The sequence below is a fragment of the Scyliorhinus torazame genome, chromosome 9, assembly GCF_047496885.1.
Source record: "Scyliorhinus torazame isolate Kashiwa2021f chromosome 9, sScyTor2.1, whole genome shotgun sequence".
In the NCBI taxonomy this organism is placed as follows: domain Eukaryota; kingdom Metazoa; phylum Chordata; class Chondrichthyes; order Carcharhiniformes; family Scyliorhinidae; genus Scyliorhinus; species Scyliorhinus torazame.
In genome coordinates, this window is record NC_092715.1 from 198,600,618 (window position 1) to 198,623,916 (window position 23,299).

Consider the following 23,299-nt stretch of genomic DNA (forward strand, 5'->3'; position numbering starts at 1 on the left):
GACCTTCGCGCCCCTCGCCGGCCGACCTTCGCGCCCCTCGCCGGCCGACCTTCGCGCCCCTCGCCGGCCGACCTTCGCGCCCCTCGCCGGCCGACCTTCGCGCCCCTCGCCAGCCGACCTTCGCGCCCCACACCGGCCGACCTTGCGACCCACCATTTTCTCTTGCCTTTAATGCGAGAGGTGAGTCTGCTTGGCCCTCATTTACTTGTTAGCTACTGACAAAATGGAGGAATCGCGGCCAAAGCACGTGACGTCTAAGTTCAGGGGGGGGTGTGACCTGCTCTCTGCCTCCCTTCAGGCAGGAAGATTACATTGAATTAAAAAAAAATCTTCTCCTGCATCTCCGATTGCGCAAATTCACGCACAACAGCCGAAGCAGCTGGCTTTTAACAATGCCGGCTGCATACGGCATTCAAAATGACGGCCACGACCATATAAAAAAAATGCGGGCGCATCGGTTATAAAAATGGGTCCCCGGAAAAATTGGTTTCAGATTCTTAGTGATGCCACCACTGCCAGGCTCGTTGTGAATCTGGCCAGAGCGAACGGGAGACGGGCAAATGAGGATCTCGGCAGAAATGTCATTTTAATCATCTGCACTCTACCCGCCAAGGAGGGTGGCAGGGCATTCCATCTCTTCAAGTCTCCTTTCACCCCCTCTACCAGACTGGCTAAGTTCATGAGCCACTTGAATCTCTACGTATCTAAACTTAGTCTTAGCCAGCTTAAACAGTAGCGTTCCCAAACCTTCCCCCTTCCCAGGGGGTTTACCAGGAAAATTTCACTCTTGCTCACATTCAGTTTGTACCCCGAGAAGGATTAAAACTCCCTCAGCAGCTCCATTAACTTTACCACACTAGATGTAGGGTCAGAAATGTACAACAACAGATCATCTGCATAAAGGGACACCTTATAATCTTTGCCCCCCTCACTCAATACCTCTCCACTCATTCAACGTAAACGCAATGGCCAAAGGTTCGATTGCCAGTGTGACCAACAAGTGGGACAACGGGCATTCCTGTCTTGTGCCCCTGCACAGCTGGAAATACCCTAAGCTCACCATGTTAGTCCGGACTCTTGCTTCGGGAGCACTATAAAACAGTCTCATTCACGAGATATGTGTTGGCCCAAATCGTCCCAGAAACCTGAAGAGGTATCTCCACTCCACCTGATCAAAAGCCTTCTCTGCAGGAGATGATTACTTCAGGTACTTTCCTCATGGATGGGGACATACCACATTCAAAAGTCATCTGACATAGGCTGACAACTGTCGGTTCTTGGGCGACACGGTAGCACAGTGGTTGGCACTGTTGCTTCACAGCTCCAGGGTCCCAGGTTCGAATCCTGGCTTGGGTCACTGTCTGTGCGGAGTCTGCACGTTCTCCCTGTGTCTGCGTGGGTTTCCTCCGGATGCTCCGGTTTCTTCCCACAGTGCAAAGACGTGCAGGTTAGGTGGCTTGGCCATGCTAAATTGCCCTTGGTGTGCAAAAAGGTTACCCTCAATGACTGAGAGGAATTGAACATCCCCAATAAATGCGGCGCCAGTAATGCTGCAAACTGCTTGTAAATTTCCACCGGGAAAGCATCCGGCACTGGTGGCTTTCCCAATTGCATGGAACTTGTACAGTGCATAACATCCTCCAGCACCAATAACCCCGGCTCCTTCACCTTCTCCACCTCTGGGACGTCCAACCCGTCCAAACACTGTTCTATCTACGAGTCCTGCTCCCTCCACCGGGGACTCAGAATTATCTTGTCCGAAGCAGTAGCCAGCCTGCCCCCTCGTCCTTAACTTGGGCTACCCCCGGTGCGGCCACCTGTCTCCCCAGCTGATGAGCCAATAGATGACTGGCATTATCACCATACCCATAAAATGCCCCTCGTGAGTGACAAGTTGGTTCACCACCTTCCCAGTCGATACCAATTCAAATTCCATTTGTAATCTCTTTCTCTGCTAGTAGTTATGTTGTTGGGGTTGTGGAATACTGCCGATCCATTTCCAGAATTGAATCATCCAACCTCTGCCCGTCCACCCTCTCAACCTTGTCCCAGGACTAAATCGCTGTCTTTGAAAGCAAAAAGGCAGGCCAGCAGCACGGTTCAATTCCCGTACCAGCCTCCCTGAACAGGCGCCGGAATGTGGCGACTAGGGGCTTTTCACAGTAACGTCATTTGAAGCCTACTTGTGACAATAAGCAATTTTCAGTTCATTTCATTTCTGTGGGCCTTGTATGAGATGTCCCCCCCCCCCCCCCCCCCCCACAGAACTGATGAGTCATGGTCATGGATGGCTGCCAATACCTTCTTAATAAAGTCTACGTCATCCCAATTTGGAGCATATATGTTTACGAAAACAGCCAGAGCACCCACCAAAACCCCACTTGCCATCACATATCGGCCCCCAGGATCTGGCAAAATACTGGCTGTTGTAAAACCCATCCAACTGTTAAACAAAGTCACTACCCGCCTCGATCCCACATCAAAATTTGAATGGAATGCCTGCCACTACCATCCCTTCCTTAGCCTCGTCTGATCCCTAACCCTCAAACTTGTCTCCTGCAAGATTACATCGGCTTTCAAGCTCTTCCAAGTGAGCAAACGCCTGGCATCTTTTAACTGGCCCATGGAACCTTAACCTTCCATGTGACCATCCTGATGGGGGGGGGGGGGTCTCCAAAACCCCCTCTATTGAGATCTGCCATATCCACCTCCAGAGGAGATGCAGCTGTAACCGGGCCTGCCTCGGTTCCAGGTCCACCGAAAATGGCCACCGTCACCGCCCTCGCCCAAATCCATCATCAAAAAAATCCTGTCTCACCACTATTCTACCCTCCTGCCCTCTCCATCTCTCTTCCCTCAAACCCCCCAATCACGATTAGTCAGCCAACCCACCCAACTCCAAAAAACACCCTTCTCCACCACCCCCCCCTGCCCCAAACCAAGAAAATGCAGCCAACGTAGCCCCCCAAGCCGTAGCTCCCTCCCTCACATTGCTCCTGTTAACTAGCATAACTGGTGACCCGCCACTTGGAAACCAAAGAAAATAATCCAACGAGAAAAAACCCAAACAATCCCGTACCCCACTCTAAAATGATCGTACCGGGAAAAAGAACCCGTACCCATCCCCGCCCCACGACGAGACAAACTAACCCAGACTCGCATGGGAAAGAAACATGGAACCCAGAATAACAAAAAAAACCAAACCTGGTAAGAAACAGACACATGAATATGTAAACATTCAAAAGCTCCTTAACTTCTCACAAGCACAATCCGTTTTCCTCACAAAGTCATTCACCTCCTACCGAATTTTGAAATAATGGTCTCTGTCCTTAAACGTGAGCCACAGTTTCATCGGGTACAGCATTCCAAATTGTTCTTTGCTCTTGAAGAGTGCCATCTCGACTTTGTTAAACCCAGCTCAACGTTTAGCCTGGTCAGCTCTCAACAGTGGTTAAGAGGCTGGACCAGATGCCATAATTTTTTTAATGTTTCGTTGCATTGCGGAAAGATTGATTCATTCCAGGATAATATAAGCAATACGACTTGGTTATTTTATAAACAAACTTTATTAAAACAAAAGAAAAGAACACAATTTGTAAACCGTTATTTCAATTCTTAGCCGAATAGATTGCATGCAGTTCCTTTACCATAACACATTAGTTCCCATTACACAGCACGTCCAATAAACATACAGCTTTCATTCCACTTACACATTCAGGCAAAGATGACACTTGTATTTACGAAGCAATTCTCTGCTGTAAGTTAAGTTCCTTTCGAACCCTTTTCGAAAGTTTGTGTCTGGAACAGCTTCCTTCATGACCTCTCTGGGTGATCTCCACAGCCTTCTGCTGTAACTGTTCAAAAAAGCATTTATTCCTCTCTCTCTCCCTCTCTGAGCTTTGCCCACCCCCTCAAACAAAGGATCTCCCCTGAGGTGGCCAGACTTAAATCCCTTACCGTGATATTGCCTGATTGTTCACTCCCATTTATACAAAAGAACAGAGCTATGCCATTCATATGCAGCTTACCTTCTATTGACTGACAAATAGGTCATCAGACTCTGTGATGGGCTCATGGTTGGTCAAACAAAGTTGTCCCAAATGCAATGGAGTTTGAGTGGATCATCCTGGCTCGGCGGGGGCATTCTGTGTATTCCAACTAACAAGGTTAAGTCTGAATGGGACCAGGTAGCTCAGGTGAGAGTATATCCCTCTGACTCTGCTGCTAGCAGCCTTTTCCTTATTGAAACCCTAAATTGCGTGCTCCATCTTGGACCACATTTCTGGACCCAAGTTCCTAACATCTCCCTATCATGACAGCCCTGATATCCTGATAATTGTTTTATTGGCATTTTCCAATTTTCACAGTTTGATAATTTGACATATAAAGCACATATTTACAGAGTATGATGTTTTTTATGTTCTCCACCTGTGTTGCCCCTTTCAGTGACCTGTGGACCTGTACTCTTAGATCTCTCTGACTTTCAATACTCTTGAGGGTTCTACCATTCACTGTATATTCCCTACCTGCATTAGACCTTCCAAAATGCATGACCTCACATTTGTCCGGATTAAACTCCATCTGCCATCTCTCCGCCCAAGCCTCCAAACAATCTAAATCCTGCTGTATCCTCTGACAGTCCTCATCGCTATCCGCAATTCCACTAACCTTTGTGTCGCCTGCAAACTTATTAATCAGACCAGTTACATTTTCCTCCAAATCATTTATATATACTACAAACAGCAAAGGTCCCAGCACTGATCCCTGCGGAACACCACTGGTCACAGCCCTCCAATTAGAAAAGCATCCTTCCATTGCTACTCTCTGCCTTCTATGACCTAGCCAGTTCTGTATCCACCTTGCCAGCTCACCCCTGATCCCGTGTGACTTCACCTTTTGTACTAGTCTACCATGAGGGACCTTGTCAAAGGCCTTACTGAGGTCCATAGAGACAACATCCACTGCCCTACCTGCATCAATCATCTTTGTGACCTCCTCGAAAAACTCTATCAAGTTAGTGAGACACGCCCTCCCCTTCACAAAACCATGCTGCCTCTCGCTAATACGTCCATTTGCTTCCAAATGGTTAGCAGCATGGTTGGGTGACCTGTATGACTTCCTGCAGTTAGAGAAGATAAAGTATGAGTTAAGGGGCTCAGCAGGGGGGGGGTTGAGAAAAGGTGGGGGATGTTTGTGACCATGTTTGAGGAGCTGTCCGTCATGTTTTAATTAATTAATGCATGATTCAGGGAAGTGGGAGGCAAATATTTTGAAACCAATGGGATGAGCAAGTTTTACACTATGTAAAAAATTATCAGAATTCAAATAATTTTTAAATTAAAATTATTTTGTGTAAATGTTTGTAGAACATTCCCCTTGCGACTCTAAAAGCATATGCTGAAGCTTTGAAGGATAATACGTATGTGAAGAAGTTCAGTATAGTAGGAACCTGAAGTAATGATCCCATTGCTGTTGTAAGTATTGCATGTTGGATTGGCATACCATGGTAATTAGTACTAAAAGTTGAGGATTAATTACGTTTTTTGAAAATGTGCATTTTTGCGTCTAGAATATACCGGTGTGGGCAGCACGGTGGTGCTGTGGTTAGCACTGCTGCCTACGGCACGGAGGCCGGGTTCGATCCCGGCCCCCGGACACTGTCCGTGTGGAGTTTGCACATTCTCCCCGTGTCTGCGTGGGTTTCACCCCCACAACCCAAAAATGTGCAGGTTAAATGGATTGGCCACACTAAATTGCCCCTTAATTGGAAATAAATAATTGAGTACTCTAAATTTATTTTTAAAAAATAGAATATACCAGTGTGAATTTTTCTTGCTCGTCAAACATTAGATTGTAATATGATCCCAAATTGCAGGGAGAGGGTGACATATTTAATACTGATGAAGACTGACAATTAAGCACATAATGACATTAAAACACTTGCCAGATCAGACATGTAAATAGAAAGTAAATTCCAATATCGATAAGTGTGAGATGATGCAGTTTGTTAGGAGGATTGGACTGGATTTGATTTGTTGTCACATAATAAGGTGGCCAACTCCTCCTTGAAAATTGAGTGTCTAAATTGGGTAGAGGGGCACAGGGACCTCGTGAGGCAGATTCACAAACTATTAAAACAAGGCAGAGCTATAAAAATTACAAACAAAGCACTGGGGTTCATTTCTTGAGGAATAGAATTCAAAAGCAGAAAGGCTGTGTTAAATTTATATTGGACCTTGGGCCATGCCTAAGAGGACTGTGCTCAGTTTCGATCTTCACATTACAAAAGACTGTAGAGGCACTAGAGAAGGAACAAAAAATATTTACAAGAATGATACCATAATCTGAAGGGTTTTACTTATCAGGAAAGACTGAGGAGGCCGGGGCTCTGAGATCATTAAAATTATGAAGGGGTTTGATAGGGTAGAGGTAAGAGAGGTTTCCACTATGGAATGTGCCACCATATGGGATAGTTGAGATGAATAGTATAGGTGCTTTTAAGAGGAAGCAATATAAATACATGAGGGAGGGAGGAATAGAAAGAAATGATGATGGAGTGAGTTGAAGTAAGGTGGGAGGAACCTCATGCAGAATATGAAAAATATAGGCCAATTGAGACGATGGCCTGTTTCAGTACTATTAAAGCTTTATGTAACACTGTAATTTGCGGTTCTATATTGCTTGCTCTTTGGTTCAAATATCACAATCACATGAAGACTTAAATCTCACATGAAAGTGTAACACTGCACCTGAAAAATGTGCGTGCGAGATCAAGTTAAATTTTTAAGACTGATAGATTTTTGCTTTGTTAAGCTGTCAATGGTAAATCAGTTTGAGATGCAGATCAGCTATGCTCTAATTAAATGACAGAGTAGAGTTGAGGAGCTGAATAATCTATTCCTTTTGTATTGCTGCTATTTGTTGAGACACTTATTGCTTGTTTTGTTATGGGACAGTGCCATGAAAGTTTAAAGGCTTTAATATAATATAATCTTTATTAGTGTGATAAGTAGGCTTAGGGAGGGGGGGGGGGGGGTAAAGGACCTATTTTTGGAGGGTCAATTTGCTGACTCGGAGCTGAGGGAGAAACAAATCTTGGTGGGTGGATATGTTTCGGCACTTTCAGGTGCATGACCTGATATTTCTCGTTCGTATTTACTGTTGAGAAAGGCACGAATGTTAGGGAAATTGGGGAAATAAAAAGATATGTCTTGAGGAGTGTACATATTACAGAGAAGGAGGTGCTGGAGGCATTAAAGCCCATCAAGATAGATAAATCCCCGGGAACTGATGAAATGTATCCCAGGATGTTGTGGGAGGCAAGGGAGGAAATTGTCGGTCCCCTAGCTGAGATATTTGAATCATTGACAGCCACAGGAGAGGTGCCTGAACTGGAGGGTAGCAAAATTGCCCTTGTTTAAGAAGGGCTGTAGTGATAAGCCTGGGAACTACAGACCCAGTTAGCCTTACTTATGTAGTGGGTAAATTGTTAGAAGGTAATCTGAGGGACAGGATCTACAGGCATTTAGACAAGCAAGGGCTAATTAGGGACAGGCAGCATGGCTTTGTAAGGAGAAAGTCAATTTTCACGAATTTGATTGAGTTTTTTGAAGAGGTAACCGAGAAGGTAGGTGAGGGCAGAGCAGTCAACATTGTCTACATGGACCTTAGCAAGGCCTTTGACAAGGTACCCCATGGTAAGTTGTTGCAAAAGGTTAAATCTCACGGAATCCAGGGTGAGGTAGCCAATTGATACAAAATTGACTTGGCAACTGAAGCCAAAGGGTAGTTGTGGAGGGTTGTTTTTCAAAGTGGAGGCCTGTGACCAGCGGTGTGCCTCAGGGATCAGTGCTGTGTCCATTGTTATTTGTTATATATAAATGATTTGGATGAGAATGTGGGAGGCATGGTTCGTAAGTTTGTCGATGACCCCAAGATTGGTGGCATAGTGGATAGTGAAGAAGGTTATATAAGATTGCAACTGGATCTTGACCAATTGGGCCAGTGGGCCAATGAATGGCAGATGGAGTTTAATTTGGATAAATGTGAGATGATGCATTTTGGGAGATCAAATCAGAGCAGGACCTACTCAGTTAATGATAAGGAGTTGGGGAGAGTTACAGAACAGAGATCAAGGAGTACAGGTTCATAGCTCCTTGAAGGTGGAGTCGCAGGTGAATAGGATGGTGAAGAAGGCATTCAGCATGCTAGGTTTTATTGGTCAGAATATTGAACACAGGAGTTGGGACGTCTTGTTGAGGTTGTACAAGACATTGGTAAGACCACACATGGAATACTGTGTTCAGTTCTGGTCACCCTTTTATAGGAAGGATATTGTTAAACTAGAAAGAGTGCAGAAGAGATTTGCGAGCATGCTACTAGAACTTGATGGTCTGTGTTATAAGGAGAGGCTGGATAGGCTGGTACTTTTTTCCCTGGAGCGTAGGAGGCTTACGGGTGATCTTATCGAGGTCTATAAAATAATGAGGAGCGTAGATAAGGTAGATAGTCAACATCTTTTCTCAAAGGTGGAGGAGTCTAGAACTAGAGAGCATAGGTTTATGGTGAGAGGGGAGATATACAAAAGAGACCAGAGGGGAAATGTTTTCACACCGAGCGTGGTGAGCATCTGGAACGGGCTGCCAGAGGCAGTGGTAGAGGCGGGTACAAATTTTTCTTTTTAAAAAGCAGTTAGACAGTTACATGGTCAGGGTGGGTATAGAGGGATATGGGCTAAATGCAGGCAAGTGGGACTAGCTTAGTGATAGAAATTGGGCGGCATGGACAAGCTGGGCTGTAGGGCCTGTTTCCATGCTGTAAACATCTGTGACTGGGTCTGGCGAGCTTTTCTGATGTTCCCGCCATCCACCTTGCTGGAACCCATTCTCCCCTATGCGGGGTCAGGAGAGGGTGGTGCGTCCGGGTTGTGTTGTCGAACCATGGGGAAGAGCAGGTGGAGGAGATGGGTTCCATTTTGGAGGAGGTGTGGAGTGAGTCTCTCCTCGGTGTCAATGCTACGTCATCCTCTGTGAGACTAAATTTGATACAGCTCAAGGTGGTGTTCGGGGCACGTCCCACCAAGGCCAGAATGAGTCGGTTTTTTGATGGGTTTAAAGATAGGTGCGAGCGGTGCTCGAGAGGGCCTGCAAATCATGCACAGACACTATGTCTTGACCCAAATTGGTGGGTTTTGGGAGGTCTTTTTTCAACACCATATCAGCAGTTTTAAATGTGGATTTGGAGCCCTCCCCATTAGTAGCGACATTTGGGGTGTTAGACCAGCTGGAATTGAGGACTGGGGTGATGACGGATGCTCTGGCCTTTGCCTCATTGTTGGCTCGGTGACGGATTCTGCTGAGTTGGAGGCAGGCGATATCTCCCAGTGCCACAGCGTTTTAATATGTTGGTTTAGGTTGTCGATACATGTGTTATTGTTTGATTGTTGTTTATGTTACAAATGTAATAAAAAGGTTTTCCAAAGAAAGCGTAGTTCAAATTCATCTTCAGTTCACAAAGGATCTATATGAAGCAAGTTGTTGTTATAAACTAAGGCATTATTTTTTGAAGTATTTGATTTGTACGCTGTTAATTGATGTTTTACATGTGTAACTTTTATGGTTTTTAAGGTAAAAAATGACAGAAGCGGAGAAGGATCTGGTGGCTAAGATGTTGCGAGCAGTCCTGCAGTCCAGTAAAGATGGTGTGGCTTTCGCAAGGCTGCAGGGAGAGTATAAACAACTGACAGGTGAAATAATCCCTCATAAACAGCTTGGATTTCCAACACTTCAGAACTACTTGGAAAGCATTCCTTCAGTTGTGAAGTTTGGAGTTAATAAAAATGGCGAGGTAAGACATTGACCAAAGATTCATTCTTTCCTCTTGGGTACAATTCCTTACCCCCACATCCTCCGCTCAGGAATTGAACCTGTCGGTTTCCTGGCAATTGCAATGTGGTGCCACAATGTATCCAACAGACCAATGAGAATTAAAAAAAAAACATTTTATTAATGTATTTGTAATTTTATAATATCAATAACAACAACAGAAAAGAAAGCGAATCCAAATATAAATGTAGTACATACATCATTTCCATCCCTAACAAATCCCTCCTATCCTTAACAGAAAATAGCATAACTTCCCCCCCCCCCCCCCCCTTTAGATTTTTGCCTCTGCTGACAGTTAATTTTCCCCAAAGAGGTCGACAAATGGCTGCCACCTCAAACACAAACCCTAGTGTTGACCCTCTTAGGACGAACTTGATTTCCTCAAGACTGAGAAACCCAGCCATGTCGCTAACCCAGGTCTCCGATTTTGGGGGCCTCGAGTCCCTCCACGCTGACAATATCCGTCTCTGGGCTACCAGGGAGGCAAAGGCAAGACGTCAGCCTCTCTCACCCCCTGGACTCCCAGATCTTCCAACACTCCAAAAATCGCCACCTCTACACTCGGCACCACCCGTGTTTTTAATACCGTGGACATGACAGCTGCAAAACCCTGCCAGAATCCCCTAAGCTTTGGGCATGCCCAAAACATATGGACATGATTTGCTCTCTCTCTCTCTCTCTCTTCTCCTCCTCCTCCTCCTCCTCTTCTCCCCCCCCCCCCCCCCCCCCGTGGGCCCGGTGAACTACCTTAAATCTTAAGCCAGGCACATGATGAGGATGTGTCAACTCTGCTCAAAGCATCCGCCCACAGACCCGCCTCTATCTCTCCCCCTAGCTCATCTTCCCATTTGCCCTTTAGCTCCTCTATCTGAGTTTCCTCCAACTCCATAAGCTCTGTGTAGATGTCTGATACCTTCCCCTCTCCCACCCCCGTTCTGGAAACTACTCTGTCCTGTATCCCCCGTGGCGGTAGGAGCGGAAAGGTCAAAACCCGTCTTCGTAAAAAATCCCATACCTGAACCCATTTCCTGCTGGCCGTTCAAATTTTTCCTCTAAATCCTTCAAACAAGGGAAGCTCCCATCTATGAATAAATCCCCCATCCTCTCTATCCCTGCTCTCTGCCATCTCCAAAATCCCCCATCCAGCCTTCCTGGTACAAACCGATGGTTATTGCAAATCAGGGCTCAGATGCTAAAGTTCGGCAGTGCCAACCCATCCTCCCCTCGACTACACTCCAGCAACACTTTCTTCACTCGCGGGGTTTTACCCACCCACACAAAGCCCGAAATCGCCTTGTTTAACTGTTTTTAAAAAAGGCCCCTGGGATAAAGATGGGGAGGCACTGAAAAACTAACAGAAATCTGGAGAGGACCGTCATTTTCACGGTCTGTACCCTCCCCGCCAGTGACAGCGGGAGCATGTCCCACCTTCTAAAGTCCTCCTTTGTTTGCTCTACTAGACGGGTTAGATTTAACTTGTGTAGTGTCTCCCATTCCCGTGCCACCTGGATTCCCAGATAGCGGAAGCTCCCTCCCACCACTCTAAATGGCAGCTCTCTCAGTCTCCTCTCCTGCCCCCTCGTCTGGATCGCGAACATCTCACTTTTCCACATATTCAATTTAAACCCCAAAAACAGGCCAAATTCCCATAAAATCTCATAATCTCCCCATCCCCCCTAACGGGTCGAAAATATACAGGAGCAGGTCATCAGCATATAACGAGACCCTGTGTTCTATGCCCCCCCAAAACCAACCAACCAACCTCTTCCAGTCCCTGGGTGCTCTTAGCGCCATTGCCAGTGGCTCTATGGCCAGAGCAAACAACAGCGGGGAGAGGAGAGACCCTTGCCTTGTCCCTCGGTGCAGCTTAAAATAGCCTGACATCAGCCGTTCGTTCGTACACTCTCCACCGGTGCCTGGTACAACAACCAAACCCAATCAATGAAGCCCTGCCCAAACACAAACCGTCCTAACACTTTCCACAAATAATTCCACCCCACCCAGTCAAAGGCCTTTTCCACGTCCATCACAACCACCACCTCCATCCCCTCCCCCTCTGAGGGCATCATGATAACATTTAAGAGCTTTCTAACATTGTCCGTCAGCTGCCTGCCCTTAACAAACCCAGTCTGGTCTTCCCCTATCACCTCAGGGACACAGTCCTCTATCCTTGAGGCCAATATTTTCGCCAACAGTTTAGCATCCACATTCAATAGGGAGATTGGCCTATATGACCCACATAACTCTGGGTCCTTCTCCCGCTTCAGGATCAGTGAAATCGAGGCCTGTGACATTGTTGGTGGAAGGACACTCCGCTCCCTTGCCTTACTAAATGTCCACACCAGCAGTGCACCCAGCATCTCCGAGAACTTCTTGTAGAATTCCACTGGTTAGCCGTCCGGTCCCGGGGCCTTGCCCAACTGCATGGCCTCCAGCCCCTCTCCTATTTCTTCAATTCCAATCGGGGCTCCCAACCCCTCCGCCAATCCTTCTTCCACCTTTGGAAACACCAACTCACCCAGGAACTGCTTCATCCCCTCTACCCCAGCTAGGGGTTCCGACTGATATAGCCTGCTGTAAAACTCCTCGTTCACCCCTACTGGGCCCAAGACCGCGTTCCTACCTCTGTCCTTCACTCTACATGCTGGCCTTCTCTCCAGACTCTGATCTCTCTCTCTCTCTCTCTTCTCCCCACCCCCCCGCCCCTTCCACCTTCCTCAAATGCTCCACCGCCTTCCCTGAAGATAACAGACCAAACTCCATATGTAGTCTCTGCCGCTCCTTCAATAACCCCGCCTCTGGGGCCTCCAAATATCTCCTGTCCATCTGGAGTAATTCCCCAATCAACCTATCCATCTCTGTTCGCTCCACCTTCTCCCTATGGGCCCGTATCGAGATTAGCTCCCCCCCTAACCACTGCCTTCAGTGCTTCCCAGACCGTTGCTGCCGAGACTTCCCCCGTGTCATTTAGATAGTTCTAGATGGACTCCCTCACCCGCCCGCGCACACGCTCATCCGCTAACAGTCTCACATCCAACCTCCATTGCGTGCGCTGCCCTCCTTACTCGCCCGTAAGTCCACCCAATGTGGGGCATGGTCCGACACAGCAATCGCCGAATACTCGGTGTCAACCACCCCCGCCAGTAAAGCCCTGCTAAGAATTTAAAAAATCGATCCACGAGTATGCTTTGTGCACATGGAAGCAAAAAGAAAACTCCTTCCCTCTTGGCTGTCCAAGCCTCCATGGGTCTACTCCCCCAATCTGCTCCATGAACCCCTTTAGTTCATTCGCTATGGCTGGCACCCTCCCTGTCCTTGACCTTGAACGGTCCAACCTTGGATCAATGACCGTGTTAAAGTCCACCCCATGATCAGCTTAAGCGACTCTAGGTCTGGGATCTTCCCTAACACCCGCCTCACATCGTCCCAGTTTGGTGCGTAGATGTTCACAAGCACCACCAGCATCCCCTCAAGCTTCCCGCTCACCATGATGTACCTGCCCCCCACGTCCGCCACTATTTTCCCTGCCTCAAATGCCATCTGTTTGTTGATCAGTATCGCAGTCCCCAATAAACACACAGTAGAAAAAAATCCCTCCACCCACTGAAACAAAGTTAACTTAACGATCCGAGGAATGGCCCAAAAACTTGTTACAAAGGGCACTGCATATACAATTCAAAACTAAAATAACTTTAACAGAATCGATACTGCAATACCCTCCCCTAACGTTCAATGCCCTCAAACCCCTGCCAGCCTTTTGTCTTTTATAAAGTCCATTGCTTCATCCGGCGATTCAAAATAAAGCTCCTGGCCTTCATATGTGACCCACAGATGCGCTGGGTATAACATTCCAAACTTCACCCCCTTGAAGAGGGCCGATTTTATCCTACTGAATCCGGCTCATCTCTTGGCCAGTTCCGCGCCCAGATCCTAATAGATGTGCAACTCACAGTTCTCCCACTTGCAGCTTCATGTCTGCTTGGCCCACCGCAAAATCTGTTCCTTGTCCAGGAACCGGTGCATTTGCACCACCATCGCCCTCGGCGGTTCATTCACTTGCGGCTTCCTTGCAAGCGCTCTGTCCACTTCCAAGGGTCGAGTAAACGCCCCATCTCCCATCAACTTTTCCAGCACACTTGCCACCTATGCCCTTGTGTCCAATGTTCGAGTTCTGTCTCCGAGACCTGTTCTCCAGGTCCTCCACCTTCTCCTGCAGCCTTTTCTGGTGGTCCCTCATCAGCCCCACCTCCGCCTCCAACGCAGTTAAATGGTCCTCTTAATCGGACACCTTCTCCTCCACCTGCTGAATTGACAGTCCGTCGGCTTCCAGCCCCTGTTCCACCTGATCAATCGTTGCCTTAATCGGGTCTAACCCTTCCTCCTTTTGCTTGGCGAAGCTCTCCTGAATGAACACCACCAGCTGTACCATTGACCACTGTGCCACCAAACTGGGATCCTGCACCTCTGCCATGCTTTCCCGTGCTGCAGGTTCTACAGTCGCCTTTGTTACTCAACAAATTGTTCTTATGCGACCACTTCTGATCCACGACTCCATATACTGTTGCGGGATTTCTCCTCACTGTCTCACTCTCCAACGATTTTTCTAATAAAATTCCAAAACTATCAGGAGAAAAAGTTCAAAAGGTCCATCACGAGCGAGAGCTACCAAATGCGTGACCTCCTACTCCATGTTAGCCACCGGAAGTTCCAATGAGAAATTTAACCAATGGGTTTATTGTTAATTTTTTTTAGATTGGTCATCCAACTTCTGATTGGCTTATACTGTTTTCCTTTTGAGTTGGGGTTTCCAATCACCTTTTAACCTGTTTCAAGAACCAAGCAAAATCCTTCAGTTAGAAGGATTTCCAGGAAAAATGTACCTAATTTTCAAGGAAACTCAAAACATTCCAAGCCAATCATTGACACCTTTATTACTTAATTTCAGGGATTTTGATCCACAATGTTCTGAATTTGACCTAGAGTCCATTTTAGAAGTATAGGGTGGGTGAACGGTTCGGTCCATGCTAACATTACAGTTAGTGTAAAGTTGCAAGTTTGTCTGTTACTACAATTTTAGTTTTCTTTGAAGAGTGATATTTTTTAAATGTCCAACAAAATTGTAAGGAAATATGTCCCAATGGTTAGCCAACTAACGCAGCGAGTCTATGCTGCCTAGGGCAAGAAGGTTCCAGATTTAATCTCTTGGTCTGTGGTATGTTCAGTGATCTCAGCAAGGATGGTAAAGTGAATAATTTACCTTGTCATAAATGACCTTGGCCGGAATTCTCCAGTCGTTGGGATTCACTTTCTCCGCTGGCAGCGCACGCCCGTTAGCGAGTTTTGCAGTGGCATGGGTTTATTTCAATGGGAAATCCCATTGACAAGCGGAAGGAAGACAAATTCCCGCCACCAGTGAACAGCGTACTGCCGAGTAACACATGGCTGGGGGAAATGGAGAATCTAGCCCCTTAAGTTAGGAAGATTAAAACTGGCTAGGTGTCCTTAACATGAGTTTATATTCACATGTGTAGACTGAAAACCATGGCTGCGAGGTGCATGCTAAAAGTTTGATTCAGAGGATCACATAAAAAATGGGGCACCCAAAACTATGTAAGTAACCCCAGCAAGAAGTATTCTCTCAGAAAAAGAAGGAAGTTGAAAAAATGAAGGGGAGAAAGGTGTTAATTAGGAAATGTATTGGTACTAAGCCATTCAGCCCAAGCATGCCTCATTATTCACTGGTGAATGCTGATTCAACCCTAGTTGAGTGGCTGTTAGCTTTAGGATTTATCAGCCTGAAAAAGAGAAAAGAAAATCACAAAGCTTGTGCCTATTAGTGTCTGCTGGTAATTATTTGCATTTATATTAGGTGAGGTCAGAGTTAGACTGAGCAGTGATGCACGTTCAATCAGATAGTCTGATATTCACACACAAATAATCACTTTGTGGAAATACCAGGGCCTACCATTGCCAGTGGGGCGAAAGAATAACTTGAATTTAAATAGCTTCCTCAACAAATATAGGTGAGTCGAATTAATTGTAAGATGTAAATTCATTACAGTACTGACAGGAGCTGAAAAATGCTAAACTGAGAGCAAGACCAGTTACATTATCATTGTGGGGAGAGGGTATATGTGGATATGCCAAGAAACAACAAGGGGAAGAAAATGGTACAAATCGTTTACAAGCCCAACAATAGCTGTTGTGTAGGTCAAATCGGGAAGTTTGAAATGCATGTAATAAAGGTATCATGATGAACTTGGCGTGTTCAATCTTTTGCATAGAGTAGGTAAATTAAATTTGCAGTCATAGTGTGGACAGTGGAGGAAGAATTCATGGAATGTATTCAGGATGGTTTTCCAGATCCAACTAGGGAACACCAATTTTAGATCGAGTATTGTTGCAATGAGAGGGGGTTAATTAATAATGTTGTAGTAAAGGAACCTCTACAGAAAAGGGACCATAATATGTAAAAATGTTATCTTGTGTTTGAACTGGAGTAAATTAAATCAAAACAAAGCAAAATATATAGATATAAGTGGCATGTTCGGCACAACATCGTGGGCCGAAGGGCCTGTTCTGTGCTGTATTTTTCTATGTTCTATGTTGCGAAGTAGATTGGGAAAGTGCATTGAAAAATAAGATATCCATACAAAGTTAGTATTTAAAGAATGAATACATAATTTGCACCAAGTATGTATTTCCTTTGGGCACAGAGACTCTACAACCTTGGCTTAGAGGAGTTAAAGATGCTGTTAGATCAAAGGAAGAGGATGATGGTTGTTATCACCCCCTCAGGGGCCAAGCACTGTTTCATCCAATTCCCCTCCTACACCATGGAATATGAACTCCCCAAGCAATCAAGGGGCCGGAGCCTCCACCATGACTGGGAAGAGCTTCACATTATATAAACCCAAGTCTGGGTGCAGGTCGGGAAGGGTGTCCCTTTGGGGTGAGGAATTGTAGTACTTGTGGTTATTGTGTATAGTGTAAATAAATCTTGTTCTCATACTGCCGACTGTGTGTTTCATGAAGTTTCTTCCTTCGTCTACTACAATGGTGTTGCCAAAAAGAGCAGGAAACATGAATATTTTCAACTTAAGCAAAGGAGGACCAAGAAATTGATCTGGAAAGGGAAATGTGGATATGAGAATAGACTTGAAAGTGACATATACAAATATAATTTTAATTTTATTAATTCAGGGAATGTGGGCATCACTGGCTAGGCCAGCAATTATTGTCCATGCTTAACTGTTCTTGAGAATGTGATGTTGAACTGCCGTCTCAAACTGCTGCAGTCCATGTGTAGTTGCACCCACAGACAGTTAGTTAGGGAGAGCGTTCCATGATTTTGACCCAGTAACAATGAAGGAATGATATAGTTTCAACTCACCATAGTGAGTGACTTGGAGGGGGACTTTCAGGTGGTGTGTTTCCACACAGCTGCTGCCTTTGCCTTCCAGATGGTAGCAGTTGTGGATTTGGAAGGTGCAGTAGTATTGAGCCTTGGTGAGTTCCTGCAGTGCATCTTGTCGATGGTAGACACTTCTGCTACTGTGTAGATAGTGGAGGGAGTAAATATTTGTGAAAGGGGTGCCAATCAAGTGGGCTGCTTTGGCTTTGTCCTGGATGGTATTGAGCTTCTTGAGTGTTGTTGGAGCTGCACTCATCCAAGCACATGAAGAGTATTCCATTACATTCCTGACTTGGGCCGTGTCAGGATTCCGAGCTTCCTAGATTCCTAGCTTCTGACCTGCTCTTGTTGCGACAGTATTTATATGGCTAGTACCATTTAGTTTCTGGTCAACTGTAAGCCCCCAGCATGTTGATAGTTGGGGATTCAGTGATGTTAATGCCATTGAATATCAAGGCATGATAGTTACATTCTTTCTAGTTGGAGTTGGTCATTACTATTGTCTGGCATGAACGTTACTTGCCACTTATCAGTCCAAGCACGTATGTTGTCCAGGTCTTACTGTATTTGGACATCGACTGCTTCAATATCTGAGGAGTCGCAAATGGTCTTGAACATTATATTATCATCAGTGAGCAGCTTCTGACCTTATTATGGAAGGAAAAACATTGATGAAGCAACTGAAGATGGTTGGGCCTCAGAGGCTAACTTGAGGAACTTCTGCAAAGATGTGCTGGAGATGAGATGACTAACCTCTAACAGCCACAACCATCTCCCTCTGTAATAGGTCTAACTCCAACCATGCGGTTGCTGTGACCCTAAGCATTTCCCTCCTGATTTGCGTTGACTCTCGTTTTGCTGGAGCTCCTTGATGCTGCACTTGGTCAAATGCTGCCTTGATGTCAAGGGCTGTCACTCTCCCATCACCTCTGGAGTTCAGCTCTTTTGTCCATGTTTGACCCAAGGCTGTTCAGGAGATCAAGAGCTGAGTGACCCTGGTGGATCCCAAACTGAGCAGGTTATTGCTAAGAACGTGCCGCTTGATAACGCTGTTAATGACCCTTTCATCATTTTTCCGGTAATCGAGAGTAGGCTGAAGGGGCAATAATTGGCCAGGTTGAATTTGCCTTGCATTTTGTATACCTAGGCAATTTCCCACGTTTGCTGGGTAGATGCCAGTGTTTTTTAAAAAAAAAAAAAAAAAAAATGTATTTTATTACAAACGTGTGTAAAAAATTAACATATACACAGCAACACACCCTACAACCTCACCATCCACAGGTTGTACAATTTCCCCCCTTTTTACCCCCTCCTTCCCCATCCTCCGTGACGAATAGTTCCTCAAACATTGTCATGGACAGCCGCCCACCGTGTCTCGAAGCGTTCCTCCGACCCCCTAAACTCAAATATGATCTTTTCCAACTGGAGAAAGTCAAACAGGTCCCCCAGCCAGGCCACCACCCCCGGCGGCGTCCCGACCTCCAATTCAGCAAGGTCCTTCGCCAGGCAATTAAAGGAAGTGAAGGCCATGACGTCGACCCCTTTCCCCTCCATTAGCAAGATTGCCACCATCGGATCCAGTCTGACCTCCACCCTCACAATTTTAGACAATGTCCCAAACATCGCTTCCCAGAACTTCTCCAACTCCTCGCAACCCCAGAACATGTGTGCATGATTCACCAGCCCTCGCCCACACTTCCCCCACTCGTTGGCCACCCCTTGAAAGAACCCACTCATCCTTGCCCGAGTCATATGCACCCTATGCACTACCTTGAACTGAATCAAGCTTAGCCTTGTGCAAGAGGAAGTTGAATTCCCTATGCATCACCTCACATCAGAGACCCCAGTCTATTTCCCCCCCCCCCCCCCGCCCAACCCTTCCTCCCACTTGCTCTTAACCCTCACCACTCGTGTCCCCCCTGCTTCCCCAACCAGCCATATACGTCCCCAATCCTACCCTCTCCCTACTTGTCTGGGAGCAGCAGTTGCTCCAATAAGGTGTACCCTGGCAACCTGGAAATATCCTTCACCAATTTCTTACAAAGTCCTGCACCTGCAGATATCTAAATTCACTCCCCCTTAGCAGCTCAAACCTCTTCTGCCATTCATTCAGACCGCAAACTGCCCTTCCAGATACAAGCTCCTCACCCTCACCAGCCCTGCCTCTCTCCACTTCCCATACAGCCAGTCCATCGCCCCTGGCTTAAACCTGTGTTCCCGCACAGTGGCGTCGATACCAACTTCCCCATTAATTTAAAGTGCCTCCTCAGCTGATTTGCCCAATAGTAGTGCAGCATGTTCGGGAGAGCCAACCCCCTTTCTGCCTCTGTAGTAGGGCCCTCTTCACCCTCGGCACCTTCCCTGCCCATATAAACTCTGAAATCACTGTCTCCAATTTCCGAAAGAAGGCCTTCAGGAGAAAGAACTGGAGGGTCTGGAAAACAAACCGGAACCTTGGGAGCACATTCATTTTCACAACCTGCACCCTCCCTGCTAGTGTCAGATGTAATGTGACCCACCTCCTTAAAATTCCCCTTAATCTCCTTCACCAACATTGTTAAATTCCGCTTCCGTTCCCATTCCCTTGTCACCTGAATTCCCAAGTACCTGAACCTTTCTCTAGCTACCTTAAATGGCAGCATCCCAAGTTGGTCCCAGCCCCGCCACATTCAACGGAAACACCTTGCTCTCCCCGACATTTAACTTATATCCAGAGAAGGCCCCAAACCTCTCCAATATTCCCATGATCTTACCCATTTACCCATACTCTCCAGCAGATACAAACAGCAACAGATCGTCCGCGTACAACGACACCCCGTGCTCCCTGCTCCTCCTCACAATCCCCTGCCACTCACTAACCCCCCCCGAGAGCCATCGGCAAGAGCTCAATCGCCAGCGTGAACAGCAACGGCGACCGTGGACAACCTTATCTTGTACCTCCTGTGTGGCCCAAAACTCCGTGAACTTGTCCCATTTGTGCATAACCTTGCCACCGTAGCTACATACAACAAGCCACAAAATTCAGGCCAAACCCAAATTTACCCAAGATCTCAAATGGATACCTCCACTCCACCCGATCAAAAGCCTTCTCTGCATCCATAGAGACAAAAACCTTGGCACCCGCCCACTGATGGAGTCATAACCAGATTCAATAGCCTCCTGATGTTGCTGGAGAGCTGCCTGTCCTTTACAAAACTCATTTGGTCCTCTGCAATCACCCCTGACACGCACGTCTCCAACCTTCCTGCCACCAACTTAGCCAGCACCGTCAAGAAATGGGCCTATGTGACCCACACTCCAACGGATCCTTCCCCTTCTTCGGGATTAGCGTGACTGACGCCTGCACCAGCATCTCTGGCAGCTCCCCGTTTTCCAATGCCTCACTGAACATCCCCAACAAATGCGGTGCAAAATCTGTTGCAAACAGAACTTCTAGAACTCTGCTGGAAAGCCACCTGGCCCCGGCGCCTTCCTGACTTCATCCCCCTAATGCTATCAATCACCTCACTTAGCCCCAGTAGCTTCTCCAATGCCTGCCTCCTCTCTTCCTCCAACCTTGGAAACTCCAATTCATCCAGGAACCGTCCCATATCCCTTTCCGCTCCCCCTGTATAACTTCTCATAGTACCCCTGGGACACCTCCTTTATCTCCCAGAGTCTGATACTTTCCCTTTCTCCCTTCGGACCTCTAAAATTTCCCTGGACGCAGCCTGCCTCCTCCCTATATTTATATTGCGTTCCCCTTACCCACCTAAGCTACACCCCTGCCGTCCCCGTCATCAACCTATCGAATTGCCCTTGCAACTTCTTCCTCTCCGCCAGCAACTCTTTTTAGTGGGGCCCCCCGCGTATCTTCTACCACCTCGATAATCTCACCGAACACCTGTCCATGCTCCTCCCTCCTTGTCCTGTCCCTGTGTGCCTTGACTGAGATAATTTCCCCTCGGACCACCGCCTTCAACGCCTCCTAGAATGTGACCGCTGTCACCTCCCTGTACTGATTGTTTTCCATATACTCCCTGATCGCCGACCTCATGTTTTCACAGAACCCCATATCCGCCAACAAACCCAACTCTAGCCTCTGCACCTGCCCCTTGCTGAGCCTCAACTCCAGCCAATGTGGTGCACGATCAGATATCAGAATTCCTATGTACACCGCCCCCAGCACTTCCAACAATACTGCCCAGCTAACCACAAAGAATGCAATTCTTGAGTACACCTTATAGAGGTGCGAGAAGGAGGAGTAACCCCCCCCCCAAATCCCTGCCCACCCCTTGTTCCATCACGCAATTAAAATCTCCAATCAATTGGTGCGTATTCAGATCCAGGATCACTCCCAACAAACCCCACATCATCCCGATTCGGTGCATACAGGTTGACTAGCATCATAGGCATCCCCTCCAGTACCCCACTATTATCTCATATCACTGCCCCCCCCCCCCCCCCCCCCCAAATCCCGTACTTGCTTGGCCCCACAGACCCCGTTCTTTGGTTCAACAAAATGGCCATCCCCCCATGACTTTGAGTCAAACCCTGAGTGGGGGAGGGGCCTTACCCCCGTACAAACTTATAACTCCCTAAAGCAGGGTGGCATGCTAGCACAGTGGGTAGCACTGTTCCTTCACAGCGTCAGGGTCCCAGGTTCCATTCCCAGCTTGGGTCACTGTCTGTGCGGAGTCTGCACGTTCTCCCCATGTCTACGTGGGTTTCCTCCGGGCGCTCCAGTTTCCTCCCACAAGTCCTGAACTATGTGCTGTTAGGTGAATTAGACATTCTGAATTCTCCCTGCGTGTACCTGAACAGGCTTCGGAATGTGGCGACTCGGGAATTTTCACAATAACTTCATTGCAGTGTGAATGTAAGCCTACTTGCGACAATAAAGATTATTATTATTACAATAACATGAGCTAATCAAAGAAAAGAACCCCACCCCCATCCTTAGCAGCATACAACAATCATACACTCCAACCTTTACAAATGCAGCTCCTCTGTCTCGCACCAACTCTCTGTTCTCCAACTCTGTTCTCCCCTTGTTTACGGTCCCTTATAAAGTCAATGCATCTTGCGTTTCAAAATAGCCCTGGCCTTCAAAAGTGACCCATAGTTTCGCCGGGTGCAACACCCCAAACTGGAACTGCCTTCGGCCTTGGACCTGTTGTATCCTGCACCCCTTTTTGCCAGCTCCGCACCAATATTGTTGTATGGGGAGTACACGGCCCACTCTACAGTTGTGGTACAGCAGAAATGGAAAAGTATTTTTTTAAGCAAAACAATGTTTATTCTATGAACTCAAGTTAACCTTTTTAAAACATACAGTGAACATCTTAGCAACCATTAATTCAAATACAACCCCCAAAGAATACAACACTAAGTAATCCGTACTTTCCTTTTAACATCCATAAGACTTAAAAAACACCTTTTAACAGAAGCACATCAGGGTTATATTCACTGCTGAGAACAGTTACCACATCGAAATCAGCAAATGAACATTCATAAGCTTGCAGAGATTCATACACATCCTGCTGTGATTTCAGCTTCTCCAAAACTAAAATGAAACCAAACCCACCCTGCAGCAAAAAGCCTAAAGCGAAAGTAAAAAGCTGACAGACAGCCCAGCTCCACCCACTCTCTGACATCACTGTGGTAATAAACACCCATTTCTTAAAGGTACTCTCACTACAGATACTTGTATACACACCCATTTATAAACGCCCATTTCTTAAAGGTACTCTCACATGACATTATCCTGATATATTTGGACACGATTCCCCTCCCATTCACAGTCTCACTTCTCCCTAGCCCATTGTAGGATCTGTTCATTCTCCACAAATTTGTGCATCTGCACAATCACCGCCCGTGGTGTCGCCCCCGCTCTCGGCCTCTGCCTTAAAGACCTGTGGGCCCTGTCCACCTCTGGACCCTTGCTCAGCACTCCCTGCTCACCAGCCCAGCCGACATCCGTGACACATATTTTGTGGTACCCGTTCCTTCCACAACTTCT

The 23,299-nt window shown here is 46.8% G+C and overlaps 1 protein-coding gene across 7 annotated transcripts in view; it reads left to right on the plus strand.

The window, feature by feature from the left end:
• Positions 1-23,299, plus strand: part of LOC140429667 (tudor domain-containing protein 7-like) — a 197,622-nt gene that overhangs the window by 11,653 nt on the left and 162,670 nt on the right. For 5 of the 7 annotated variants that reach the window (XM_072516953.1, XM_072516949.1, XM_072516954.1 and 2 more), the window contains exon 2: positions 9,627-9,846. The exons of 1 other annotated variant lie outside the window; for it this stretch is intronic. In XM_072516953.1, the coding sequence (XP_072373054.1) occupies positions 9,634-9,846 (213 nt within the window). In that variant the 5' untranslated portion in view covers positions 9,627-9,633. Of the gene's footprint in view, positions 1-5,370; positions 5,475-9,626; positions 9,847-23,299 lie in introns of those variants that run through there. One more of the 7 variants, XM_072516950.1, reaches the window with a different exon arrangement.